This window comes from Patella vulgata, chromosome 3, assembly GCF_932274485.2.
Source record: "Patella vulgata chromosome 3, xgPatVulg1.2, whole genome shotgun sequence".
Lineage (NCBI taxonomy): Eukaryota > Metazoa > Mollusca > Gastropoda > Patellidae > Patella > Patella vulgata.
This window is the reverse complement of record NC_065881.2, coordinates 80,934,503-80,949,118: the sequence shown is the minus strand read 5'-3', so window position 1 is coordinate 80,949,118 and position 14,616 is coordinate 80,934,503. Positions and strand designations below refer to the sequence as shown.

General features: G+C 34.7%; 1 protein-coding gene across 2 annotated transcripts; it reads left to right on the top strand.

Annotated features, from left to right (window-relative positions):
• Nucleotides 1-342: 342 nt before the first annotated feature.
• On the top strand, nt 343-13,153 carry LOC126816117 (sperm flagellar protein 1). Of its 2 annotated transcripts, XM_050542325.2 has the most exons (7): nt 343-663; nt 3,671-3,782; nt 7,707-7,906; nt 9,344-9,434; nt 9,952-9,972; nt 11,877-11,982; nt 12,992-13,153. In XM_050542325.2, the coding sequence occupies exons 1-7, from the start codon at nt 501-503 to the stop codon at nt 13,091-13,093; spliced, it is 795 nt and encodes a 264-aa protein (XP_050398282.1). In that variant the 5' UTR covers nt 343-500; the 3' UTR covers nt 13,094-13,153. The 2 variants fall into 2 exon arrangements, with proteins under 2 accessions (XP_050398282.1, XP_050398283.1); XM_050542326.2 differs by lacking the exon at nt 9,952-9,972.
• The last annotated feature ends 1,463 nt before the right edge of the window (nt 13,154-14,616 follow it).

Here is a 14,616-nt window from a genome sequence, read left to right as displayed (position 1 = left end):
TTAATGGATTATAAACATGATTCGAATCTGAGAGTGAGATAAAGAAATATATTATGTTTATGTCCAATAATGTTACTAATCAGAGTTCCCTCTTGTCAGTGGTACCATGGGGGGGGGGGCTGGCAAGGGACAGCCATGGGACGGAAAACCAAGATGCCGTGTACAGAACAGTGAGGAGTTAAACCCCATTTCATTTCATTTTACTAACCATGCGACATGTTTGTATCTTCCTTGGAACATTATATCTCTTTTCTTGGTCAATGGAGAAAAAAACGAATAGTACAGAATGCATGATTGCCGGACGTTCGAGTCTACGGTAACTACGGTCGCCGTAATGGCCGACTTCTGAGCGAGAAAGGGAAGTTAAACAGTAAATTAGTTTTTTTCCGTTAATTAGAGGAAACAATGAATTAATTACTGATTGTTCAAACATCCCCTTAAACAGAAATTATAACCTAAGTTTAAATTATGTAGAAAAAAAGGGGGATAATTGTTCAATAATGACTGAATACGTCTCCGCCAGAAAAACTGCGGATGGCTACACTCGAATGGAGATGGAAGATTATTACGATGATGTGGAATTGGAGAATTTGTATCAATGGATTGACACAATTCCTCTATCGAGACAGAAGAAAAACATAGGAAAAGATTTCTCTGATGCCAGTAAATAAATTTGATACTAATTGCTAGGATGATAGATTTACATGTCAATTCATTCATTCAATAAAATATCCATGATGACCAATGGTTATTCATCTCTTACTCTTAGTCTTGTCTTAGTCTAAGAATTAGGCCTAGAAACTATTATGTCACTACTATTGTACTAACATTACTAACAATTAAATTAGCCAATTATGCTAAAGTTCAAAGGTTACTGCTGTTAAAATCACGACCATGCGTCTCTGTCAGGTTTACGTGCTTGCATGAATTGGGCTAGGCCTAGTTCAGCTCTGAACGTAGGTCTCATAATATTACACTCGCCCTGTATGTTCAGGAACCACTGTCCAACTTTTTACTGTGAATGCCCCTACAATGTAATGGAACATTTTATTTTTAGTGAGAAAATAAGACCTTGCTAAAAAAAATATGTCCTCTGCAGTCTTCTGCTCAACAGCTTGGTAGAAGCCATTAGGGTAACACACAAATTTACATACCCCTGTAACTACGAAACAAAAGTTATAGTAAGCGGGGGTGGGGGGGGGGAATTTGTATCTTTGAAATGTTGAGAATCGTCAGTCATTTATATAGCTTTGCCTAGCCAATTAATCAAATTTTTTCAAAAATTCCAATTTTGTTTCACCTGCTTACCTAAATGTCGTTTTGTCTTATATGGCCGAGTTACATAAATTTGTGTGTTACCCTATATTTAGATTATGATGAAATATGTTATTACGTCGGGATTTGCAAAGTAAAACTTTATAGCACGGTCCTATTAGCACCATCTCTTATCCTGAAACATGGCGGGGTGAGAGATGAGTTTTCTTATCTAGAATTGGGTCAATCTGATTAAAAAGCACAGATCCTATTTCGTTTCGTTATTTATAATTCAAAATTTCATTTTACTTACTTGTCTTCACAACATTGGCTAATCCCTCCCATCAACCAGAATGCAGGTTCCAGATCCAAGTGCTTTGTCTGACATCTTTTAAGGAGAGGTCTTTAAAGTCTAAAGTCATGAAGGCAGGGCTAACGATATGTCATGTGAAAACAGTCAATGGAAATTCTCGAATAATAGTAGACCCTTTATAGGTCGCAAGAATGGCCTTATCAATTCTGTTAGAAACACCGGTTGATTAACTTTACTGACAATATTTGCAGATAAAGGAAAGTTTTCACTAAATTGGGCTGATTATGTTAAATTAGTATCAAATTAACTTATTTTTAAGACGTTGCATGCAATAATAAAGAAATTAAGTTTGTCAGTTGAAACTAAAAGGCATCTAATTGTAGCTAAAACAAAACACATCACGCTATATCTCAACATTTTTAGCTATGGAGCTAAAGGCCTACAGACTTAATATGTCAAGTAGTTACTTTAGTAACGTAAATTGTATCGGCTCTGCCTTCTACTACGTTACTGTCAGCTTCTAATGACAACTAGTATGAAAATAAGGCTTTTCCCCATCTCGGTTCTAAAGCAATTTTGGAATCCTTACCGTCTATTTTTCACTGTGATTCTTCTTTGGTCGCCAAAAGGAATCATTTCTTGTCACATCCAACACAAATTTATAAAAATCCAACACTATTTTCATGTAGAATTACACGATACAAAAACATAAACAACTTTCATTTGGATTGGGCCACCATGTTCAAACTAACGCTCAGCCAATATTCCAAATTTAGGAATGGAATTTTACCGTAAACGAAAATTCTCGCTGTACATGAGAATAACACATAGAATATTTAAAATATTTTATAAAGGTCAATATAATATGTTGTTCTATTTTATAGATTTTATGTAATAATTATTCATGTATGTTGAATAAAAAAAACTTTAGTGACCATGTACAGCACGAATTTTCGTTTACGGTATAATTCCATTCCTAAGCTTGGATTATTGGCTGAGCGTTATGTTTGAAACTGGCGGCCCAATTCAAATGAAAGTTGTTTATGTTTTTGTATTGCACAGTTCTACATGAAAATAGAGATGGATTTTCATAAATTTGTGTCGGATGTGGCAAGAAATGGTTCCTTTTAGCGACCAAAGAAGAATCACGGTGAAAAATAGACGGTAAGGATTCCAAAATTGCCTTAGAACCAAGATGGGGAAAATCCTTGTTTTCATACTAGTTGTTATTAGAAGCTGACAGTAACGTAGTAGAAGGCAGAGCCGATACAATTTACGTTACTTAAGTAACTATATGTCAAGTACACTACGAATTATCACACAACGTGTAGGCCTATTACTATTACTAAAATCAAAGCTTAAAGATACATTCTTGGGTACAAACTGGGTGATTTAATGGTATATGGACTAAAAACATATTCGAACTAATTAATTTGTCATAATTTTGCTTCAAATCCTTCTCAAACATTGTGACTTGTCAGCATCTTTTGTGAGGAAGCGAAACTGCCGCTCTCCGGTGCAACTACAAATACTATCTGAATGGTGTAATGTGCAACAAAACCTAAGACTTGCGAAGGAATGCCCTGCTGTAAAAATTCGATCAAACTAGGTCATGTTTACGTCACGTGACTTACCTCTCTTGGAAGTCAGAGGAGAATTCATTGCATACATAAGACGATGTTGTCTTTAATTGCTTACTATTTATTACAAATATCGAATCCTAATTAAATTCTCGGATTATCCACTACCCACGTCTTTTTCCATCATTTTTATCTCAGAAAGTGTTATACGTCTAACTCTTCATAAAGTTAATCGACTTGTACATCAAACGCTCAATGTTTGCGTGTGACCTTTGACATCAAGCGTGCAGAATTTCCTAATCGTCGGGCTGTCGATTAGGGGAACCCTTACATTTTTGTCCTGTATACGCTCCATAAGTGTTTTTCGGAGAATCCAGTATTTTTCTAGTAAGATTGGATATCTCTACTTTCCATATATACCAAAATTGCCATACTTTTATTGGAAATAACCACCCGATAAATACTTTTCCGGGAACCCATCTTTAAGGCTTTAAAAGCTTATAATTTATATTAATTGTTTCAGTTTTACTAGCAGAAATTGTAAAATATTATCTTCCAAGTATGGTGGAACTTCATAATTACACTCCTGCTTCCTCAACTAATCAAAAAATGGAAAATTGGTTTCTTTTGAATCGGTAAGTTTGTACTTATAAATCTCTAACCCAGTGGTTCTTAACCTTTTCTTGCCAACGACACACCTTGGAACATATGAAAAAATAGCGGCACACCTGGTTGAATATATATGAAAATATTTGAAATAAAAACATGGCAAGTCATAGACGGTTTATAACCGTAGACTCGGACTAGTCACAGACACATAGAGTGACTCAAACTAAACAAAGAAAAACGCAGCTATGAACCTACATGTACCACTAGACACTAGTGAATACTCAGTTGGGATCACTTGGTTTTTCGCATTTTCTTAGTGTGCCGTTCAAAATTTCGCAGTACACTTATGAAGATCTCGTGGCACACTGGTTGAGAATCACTGAATCAAGCAAGGACACCAATTTAATTGCTTATGGTTATTTTAATTCTAAAGACTATTAATGACCTCATGGATGGTGGCACTCCCAAATATTCACTTAATCCATCACAAGTTGTTCAAAATGTACGGCTTTGTTTGTGACAGAACTTCACAGAGAGATCACATCAGATCACTGAAAAGCTAGTTAACCTTCCCTGGCTGTCTGTAGTAGGTGGGATGGGCTAGAGTCTAGATTCCCTGAAATGCCATTTCCTGGGGAAGATTTTGCGGAATTCTGTTGGTCAGAAAACACTTATAACATGAGTAAAATGCGTTTTAATTTCTACTGGGATTAGATATGCAACAAGTAAATAATTGCCTTAACATTTTATAATTTAGAGATTTTTTTACGTATTTCTGAAACAAACTCAGCTTCTCCTTACCAATCCAAAAGATAAAATTATGCTTCCGATAATTTCTTACCAACTGTTCAACTAATATTATTCGTATGACAATCAAAAATATATTTTGAAATATCAAAATCTTCGCTCAAGCGCTCTCAATTTCTTAGACCAACATACTCATAACAGGGAATTTTTTTTTTCAAACGTGTGAAGTTGACTAGGTTATTTTATACTATACCGTTGCAATTTAGGTGCATTGATTCACACAAATACATAGTTGAAAGATACATTATGGAAGATTAGATTAAGAGCTGGCAGTTCGCACTGTAACATCGCACTACACATCGTGAAGAGAATATGCTGAAAATTTCAGTCAAATTGCTTCACTCTTTATAGCCAAGAAAACCTCATTTTAAAATCACTGTAATCTCGATTGTCATTGTTACCGCTTTCACGATAATTAACGAAGTCTTGATTATCCATTTTTGCGGTTAATCATCGGATTCAAATTCAATGAAAATCGGACACATTAGACGGCATCAAGAGTTGATTATGGTCTTTTAATGTTAATAAATGTCTAATTAATAGTTTATATAACATTTAAGGCCTAAATAAAGACCTGCAATAGGCAGATTTAGCTCTTGGATAATGTATGTTTAAGTATTTGGAATTCTTCCCTTCTGTTTTGGCACTGTTTGTTTATGTCATTAACTCATTTGGTCGTTGATGCATAATTTTGCGAACGACTGCACTTATTTTGCGACCAACTATTTTTTTGCCTGGGTTGGTACATCCCCCCCCCCCCCCGACCCCCACACATTTACGCCCCTGCTTTTATTCATTTTACACATTTTATCCAGATATACTCCAAACACCTTTATTAATTTTTCTAAATACTTTCAAAAAATGTTTTAGAATTTAACTATATAAAGGGAAGTGACGTATGATTACGACGGAGTGCACGTTATTTCTGGCTTGGCGGAAATTTTGGGTTGGATAGGAGAGAAACGCCAGTAACGCTTAGAATGATTCACTACTGAGTAAGAGGGAAGATATAGCGCTATCAAAGATCTATTCCTTAGTTTAAAAAGTTTCATGGGGGCAAGTCGCAAAAAACTCATTTTTATTCGCTAGGCAAACAGCCAATCAAGGCACCTATTATGAATTTTGTTCCTACCAGACTGACTATAGAAGGCAGTGAATTATTATAATTAAAAGATCAAATGTCACTTTCATTTGTTCTGTATCACGTTAACATCTGTCATGTTTTCCAACTTGTACCAATTAGACTAATTAGCAAATCAAATTACCTTAATACAATAAATCTGATTACAGGTCACTTTAATTTGTTTTTTTATACCTGATTGTGTGACATCTGAAATATTTCCTCTTCCTTGTTTACAATCAGATTACCTGGACTAATGGACCAATCAAATTATCAGGCATGTATCTCGGATTGTGGAATATAAAACCAATGGCATACCTGCAGAGCTGTCGATAATTTTTCAAAGTTAATTAGCAGCACTGCTAATCAAAATGTCCAATTTTGCCAAATTTGATTAGCAAATTCAAAAATTGATTAGCAGTTTTCAGTTTCAACATAAAACACCTTAATAACAAGATATTACTTTAATTTATAATCATAACAAATGATTAGATTTCATTTTTATTCGTGTGTTACTATTTTTTGTTCAATCAGACATACACGGAAAAATAATGAATAAAGTCGATTAACTAGACACACGCGATATAAACAATAATATTTGACGTGAATTCTTACTTTGATTTCTCATTTTACAACATATATTTATCTTTATATATTTTATTTACAATACGCTGGGGATACCGGTAAAGGATTTATTTTTTCAATTTTTCAATTTGAATGCTGATGATATAATTACTCGAAATTGACATGTCTTGCAACATGAGTGGAACTTGATTCCTTATTTCTGGTTTAATAGTCCCTATTCATAGATTTATGTCTCTGTATAATATAGTATAATGAATTGTGTTTGGGTAGTTCGAGACGAAAATGTCAAATGGAGAATTCAGTTTCACTTATAAAATTTTATTTGACATTCTATACACGTTCAAAGTGTTGAGAAAGCCATCTAGTCTTTAAAATGTGGATAAATTTTTGTGTCGATATTCAAAATCACAGATTTTAATTTTTGATTAGCAACAGACAAAATATTTGTCGCAAATTGCGCTGCAACACTGGTTGTCGGCAGCCTGCATACCTGGAAAAATGGGTTTTTTTATTCTTCTGTCATGTAGCAACTTTAAAGGTATGCAATTTTTATATGCCCATATTCTCATGTGGATGTATATTGTTGTCGCTCCTGTCAGTCCGTCCAAATTTGTTTCTGAGAAACCTCGTATCAATAGAAACAGGTAACACAGACCAATTACAGATAATTTGATGGGATCAATTTTGACAAAGTCAAAATGATGCATTTCAGAGAAGTATAGAATATAATAGAATAGTTAGTGAAATGAAATGAAAATGAAATGAAATGGGGTTTAACATCCTACTGTTCTGCTCCTATACTGGGCTAATGAAGACGGGCATATTTAGTATTTTTACTGACAAAATGTTGAATAATTTAAGTGGACACTCTATAGGTCACAATTTTATCTTATCTTGACGAAACTTAAAATATAGGTTTAGATCCCAAAGATCTTGGTTCCTTACGATATTGGCATGTATCAAACCGTAACTTCATCAATTGAATGAAAAATCACATATTCTGCTCATGGACACTATAGAGGTCACAATTTTTATCCTATTTTGATGAAACTTGAAATATTTATATAACCCAACAACCTTGGTTCCCTTTGAAATTGGCACATATTGGACCCTAACTTCCTGGATTATGGCCCCTGATTGTGTGAAGAATCTTATTCTTAGATTGTGATCCCTCTAGAGGTTACAATTTTATCTGATTTTAAAAACCGTTATATATATCAACGCTACACGCTTGAGTTCAAATATCGTGAAAATCGGACCAAAACTGCCCGACAAAATCTCCACTCCTCATAAGCAAATGGTGTAAGTATGTAATACAAAGGTTTGTTGAATGTCTCCGCGTCATCCAATTTGAAATGAAATTAGGTTGATGTCCTATCTTTCTGCACCAACTGGGCAGTATCGTCTTTGAACTTCAAGTTTTATATTGAATTTGCAGAAGAGTGCTGCGGAAATTAGACATGGATTTATCTGAAGATGTGATGAGAGCTTTGGCAAACTGTCGAGCTAAAGTTGTAGAGAAGGTACTGATGTTACTACGTACACAGATAGATAAAGAATTAGACAGAAAAAGAAATCTAAGAAAAACCTATCCATATCTTAAAGCAAGATCATTGGATATGAAAACAACTAAAGTGTGTAAGTTTAATTTCTTCTAGCAACAGAAAGATACAGATATTTTGTTCTATATAAAATATTTAAAGATACATTATGGGAGATAAGATAAAGAGCTGGCAGTTCTCACTATAATAGTTAAAAACTAGATAATGGAATTTGCTGAAAATTTCAGTCAAATTGATCCACTCTGATCACAGGTTTTTCGGCCTAGCCTCGATTATCATTACTAAAGTCGGTACGATAAAAAAACACAGTCTTGGTTATCCATTTCATGATTAAATCAAGAATGAAAGTGGAGCAGCAAATGGTATCCTAATCCAGTAAACATCGCAGGCTAGCGATGACATCAAGAGTTGATTATGGTCTGGATAAGTTAATTAATGTCTAATTAATAATTTAGATAACATTTCAGGCCTAAAGAAAGACCTACAATAGGCAGATTTATAGCTCTTGCATAATGTATGTTTAAATGACTAGGTATCAATACCACATTTAAAGTGGGTGTGTGTTCTGATATAATATTCAACCACTGTAGAGAAATAGGATTAAAACTTTCCATTGCATTAACACCTGAACACCTTGACTACTCCAGTTCCTTGAAGAAAGGGGGGCGGGATGACTGAATGGTTAGCATGTACACGCTGTATCATAAGGGTTGTCATTGATTCACCTGGCGTGATTTCAATTCCCTGGTTGCACGTGACAAGGAGTAGGGTCGCCTGTCCAACCTTGTGGGTTTTATCCGGGTCCTCATGGTTTCCTCGCACTGCTAAAGACCCCTACACGCAAACGAATTATTGAAATAAAATTGAACCATATGTAAGTCCCGAAATGACCTGGCTAGTGTCAAGTGGACGTTAAACCCAATTTCGCTCTCTCCTTAAGAAAATGCTGTTCCTTAGTCTGCCCGAATTTTCCAGTGTAATATCCTCTTGTCAGTGCTGCAGAACAGAGGGCCTGACAACGAATAGCGTGTGGTCATCCGGTTGTGACACAAAAGCCAGGTTCAGTGTACAGTGTTTCATAATTTTTCCATCATAGCACATTGTGTGACATACACCTTTCTTCAGTAGCCCGGTTGGTGCAGAAAAGTAGGATGTTAAACCCATTTCATTTCATTCATTCATTCTGGAGTATGAACAACTAAAAGATATTGGAACCAATATATTGAAACAAACCTGATATTGGAACCATGATATTGGAACCAACCATGATTTTGGAACCAACCATGATATTGGAACTAACCATGATATTGGAACCAGCTGTGATATTGGAACCATGATATTAAAACCAACCATGATATTGGAACCAACCATTATATTGGAACCAACCATGATATTGGAACCATGATATTAGAACCAACCATGATATTGGAACCAACCATTATATTGGAACCAACCATGATATTGGAACCATGATTGACAAAGCTATGATACATATATTTACTTCATATTTCAGCCTCACCTGTGAAACCAAACAGAGGTGGTGATGCCGCGAGAAATTCTTATATTTCTCCACGTAATCAACCTAGACGTAACACACCACGTGTGTAAGTATTATCATAACTTCATCTTCTTCAAAAATACTCCTTTCTCGATGTTGATGTAACAAAAAGAAGACATTTGTCCAAACAGTTTGCTAAGAGATATGTTCAAGATATTTAGATGGTAATCTGAACAAATTTATCATAATAGGGGGTTCTTGTTTTTTCAAATCTTGTCCTGCAGGAGTTGTTGACAATGGAGTAGGGTCGTCTTTCCAACCTCGTGGGTTTTCTCCGGGTCCTCCGGTTTGCTCCCACTGCTAAAGACCCCGAGGCGCGAGCGAATTATTGAAATAAAATTGAACCATGTGTTAGTCCCGAAATGACCTAGTTTGTGTCGAGTGGTTAAACCCCATTTCTCTCTCTCTCTCTCTCTCTCTCTCTCTCTCTCTCTCTCTGTTGACAATGATTTTAGAGCAAGAACATATGACTTTGATGATGGTGGGTATGTTAGTTATCCCACAAGCCTGTTTGTTTAGATTTTAATGAATGTCAGCTGATTTTATTTTTTGATGGTTTACAGTAAAGTGGTGTTAACACATCAGTGAGTTTTATTATGAAACAGATTGCTAGAAAATTAAAACATTTTATCAAATATAGACAATTTAATTTTAGTAGTAGTAGTTATATACATATTGCTAGAAAATTAAAGTAGCAAAGTCTTTAACTCAATATCATCCAAAGTCTTTGATATTGAAAACAAGAATTATTTGTCAATTATAATTAACATTGATGTTGTGATCTTACCGGGAAAAGATGGGATTCTGATATCCAATATTTAAGACAAAATAAACATTTTACCATTGGTACACAAACCATGTACCATAATGTGTTTCAGCGCCATTTGTAACAAGGGACTCGAAGAACAAGGCTAGACATATTTCACAAGTTATGTCAAACGGTGACATCATATTCTTATCTGGAGCTCATGAGCTATAAATACTGTTGGTGTAGACTGAAATAACCAGACGCTAGAGATTGCCATTCGATTGAGACTTCTGGCGTATTTCGCCGAACATAACTCAACTGATTTGAAATTAGAGTAAAAAAAGAAACAATTGAATGTAGATCAGTTTATATACATTCATATTACTTTATTATATGCATTGCAACCCATTTGTATTAATTTATAGTTCCTCAATAATTAGGGGAGGTTGGATGGCCGAATGGTTAGCACGTGCGCGCTGTACCATAAAGTCTGTCATTGAGTCAACTGGCATGGTTTCGAATCCCCGGTTGTACGTGGCAAGCAAATTATTGAAATAAAATTAAACCATATGTTAGTCCCGAAATGACCTAGTTTGTGTCGAGTGGACGTTAAACCCCATTTCTCTCTCTCCTAAATATTAGCGATTTAGCTCCTTTATAGTATTATTACTGAAATATTATTACTAGTAGAATTGAAACAGATTGCTAGAAAATTAAAACAATTAATGAAATTTATAAGTTCTAGTAGTACTTAAATATTGCTAAAATATTAAAAGCATTAACAGTGTAGGTTAATACTAGTAGTATGGAAACAGATTGCTAGAAAATTAAATCATTTCTTAAATAGGCTGTTAATAGTAGGCCTATTTCAACAGATTGCTAGAATATTAAAACATTTACTGAAATTAAGTTCTAGTATTAACAATATAGGCTAGCCTAAAAGTACCGAAATAGATTGATAGAAAATCAAAACATTACTGAAATTAAGTTCTTGTCTTGTTAGAATATTAAAGTATTGACTTAATACTATTAATAGGATAGTACTAGTAGTAATATCTTAATTTCCCAATATTACAAGTTCTAGATGTTGGGGGGGGGGGGGGAGGCGAATGGATAGCATGTGTGCGCTGAATCATAAGGTCTGTCATAGAGTCAACTGGTTTGGTTTTGATTCCCAGGTTGTATGTGACAAGGAGTAGGGTCGCCTGTCCAACCTTGTGGGTTTTCTCCGGATCTGTGGACACATAAACAAACAAACATTAAACAAACTATCCCTCAGACATAGACAACACACCGAATAAAGCCAAGTCTGAAAACCAAAGTCTTGCGACAGTAATACATTGAGTTTAAACCGTCATAAGAGGTAGAAAATTTTGTGCTTGATGCAAAGCTATAAGGCATGTAATAAATACTTTTCCAAAGAGCCACAGGAAACTTCAACAATCTGTAAACTATAGCATAGCTGTTACTCCATAATATTGAGCAGCAAATGGGATCATAATCCAGTAAATATCGCAGGCTAGTGATGCCATCGAGAGTTGATTATGGTCTGGATAAGTTAATGTCTAATTAATGATTTAGATAACATTTCAGGTCTAAAGAAAGACCTGCAATTGGCAGATTTAACTCTTGCATAATGTATGTTTAAATAAACCTATTATTATTCCAGTGTAGGCTTATTATTTCATTATATTTTATATGAATTGTTTCTATGTCTGTTTTATTTTTCACATTGAACAGATCTTATGGTAATCGTCCAATGCAAGCTCCAGTATCTGACAATGTCTCGCGTTCATTATGGGATGAACAAGAAGATGAATGTATTGCTAAAGAGGAGACGATCCAGGTAGAACACTTGTGTCATGGTTATTAATCATAGGTTCTTTCTCAAGGGCAATATATAAAAATATAACACTTAAATGAGGCCTTACAAAATAAATATTCTGGTTCTCAAATAATTCTTGAAAATGTCTAATGCGGGAGGGAGGGTTTTTTTGTGTTTTTTGTTTCTCAAAGGATGACTACTAGGTTAAATGACTTCTCACAAACATCACATTCTACATTTATCTGTGTAGGCCCTACCTGGTGGATCATTCCATGTCATGTGGGTCAATTTTCAGAAAGTTGGGAAACCGATCCCCTCGAAAAAATCTGGCTTCTGGCTCTATATCTATATCTATTACTGTTTAGCTCCTTGAGCTCTACAAAATGCAGAAAATATACAGTTACACCAATTTTTTTTCCGGTTTTTATGGCCAGGTAGCATGCGAACCCTACCACTCACCTGTAATCTTATTGCAGATTCATAATCTACAGAAAATATATCGTCACTAGAGAGGTGAAAACAAGATATCTGAAACTCAAAAAAAATTATTGACATTTATCTATCTTGTTTCAAAAACTTATGGGTAACTCATAAAACTCAGATGGACATATCTCAGTCAATTTTCAAGCCACAGACCACAAATTTTGCACAGTTTCTAGTTTTTACATGTACAATAACATATTTATTTCCCAGATTTTTTCAAGGGGGGGGGGGGCGATTTCCCACCCCTGACTCACTTGACAAGGAATGACCCAGGTATCAGTTACTACTGTGAACCACACTCCTTTCACCTGCCATCCAGCTCTGTTTTATTCCAGAATTTAAATGAAACGGCGGGGGGGGGGGAGGGGGGTATGACTCCTACGCGCAAGCGAATTATTGAAATAAAATTAAACCATATGTTAGTCCCGAAATGACCTAGTTTGTGTCGAGTGGACATTAAACCCCATCTCTCTCTCTCTCTCTCTCTCTCTCTCTCTCTCTCTCTCTAAATGAAACATATCTTTAATATAATACGGTTTTATTTCAGATTCTGAATGCCAAAATCAAACGCTTGGAACATCTATTACAATTAAAAGATGTTCGAATACAAGATTTGGAAGACAGATTAAGTAGGGCTCGAGTGAGATAGGAAAGATAACTCTTTGGGTTCTTGGTACAGAATCAAAAGGGGATAAGAATAGAAATTTGGGTTGTAGTTCACACTTATTCATGAAAACTTAAAATCCTTAAAATATATAATCAGTTAAAGAGTCATCACCACTTTTGAAAAGAAAATAAATTTCATATGATATATGAAGTTGAAAATGTCAGGTACTATTCCATTAGCGCCTGACATTTTGTCAGGTACATGTGAAACCGTTATTTCCAGGCCTGATCATCAGGGTAGTGTATTGATTACTGCTGTGATATACTTTATTATTATAATTGCATAGTCAGATTTCGAAGCTTTTATATTTTATACATAAACCATGGTTACAAAAATTGGTTATTTTATAATTTATTAGTAAATAAGGACTTAGTTATTTTTTGGTCTGTCTTCATTAACCTGGATGGAGCAGAAAAGAAGGACGAGAACCGCATTTCACTTCATTTTATATTTTATAACTGAGTTTACTCAACTGTTAAGCAAAAGTTTAGGGTCGGTCATTCATTGAGATTAGGGCTGTGTATTGCAGCCAAAAAATCAAATTACAATATACTTGACAAAAAGTATTGCAATATATTGTAGTATTTCAACACTTCGATAAAGTCAGGGTTTATCACAAAGCACAGTTTTATTTTGAATAGTTTTATTGTTGTTAGAACTTTGGTCTTCGAGACTTATTTTTTTACGACAAAGCCTATCGTATAAAATGACTGATTATGAAGTCTTTATAAACAGTCTAGCTAATATTTGAATATAAAATAAAAGTAGAAAAATATCGCTATGAGATATAAAATTAAATATAATGGATATATTTTGAAGATGGCGCTAATAAGTTTTTGCGTCTCCCCTCTGAAATCTTTCAAAGTAAAAAATGGAAAGATGATTCATATGTAGCAAATGGCTGAATGGTTAGCACGTGAGCGCTGTATCATAAGGCCTGTCATTGAGTCAACTGCGTGGTTTAGAATCCCCGGTTGTACGTGACGAGGAGTAGGGTCACCTTTCCTCTAGTTTCCTCCCTCTGCTAAAAAACCCTACGAGCAAGTGAATTATTGAAATAAAAAATTAAACCATATGTTAGTCCCGAAATGACCTAGTCTGTGTCGAGTGGACGTTAAACGCCATTTCCCTCTCTCTTTCTTTTTGGCTCATCTTAAATTTAAATGACATTGATTCAAGGATTTGTTGGATGTTGTCTTTTTTAACACACATTTTGGCAAATATAATATTCCATTATTCCAATTGGCGAAAAAAAAAAAAATAACATTTTTTTTTTAGAAAAATTATCATCCATTTGGGCAGAAAAAAAATAAAAGCCAGTGTGAGCCCTGGTAATGCCAAAGTAGAAATATAGTTTATTTGTTAACTTACTCCCTATATCAGACATGTTATTTTCAAAATTAAGTTTTTAAAATTAACAAAGCAAAATATTTTAATCTCAGAGGACACACAAATAGAAATCTTATGAATAAAATATTTCAACTTTTTTTAGACTGATCCTAATA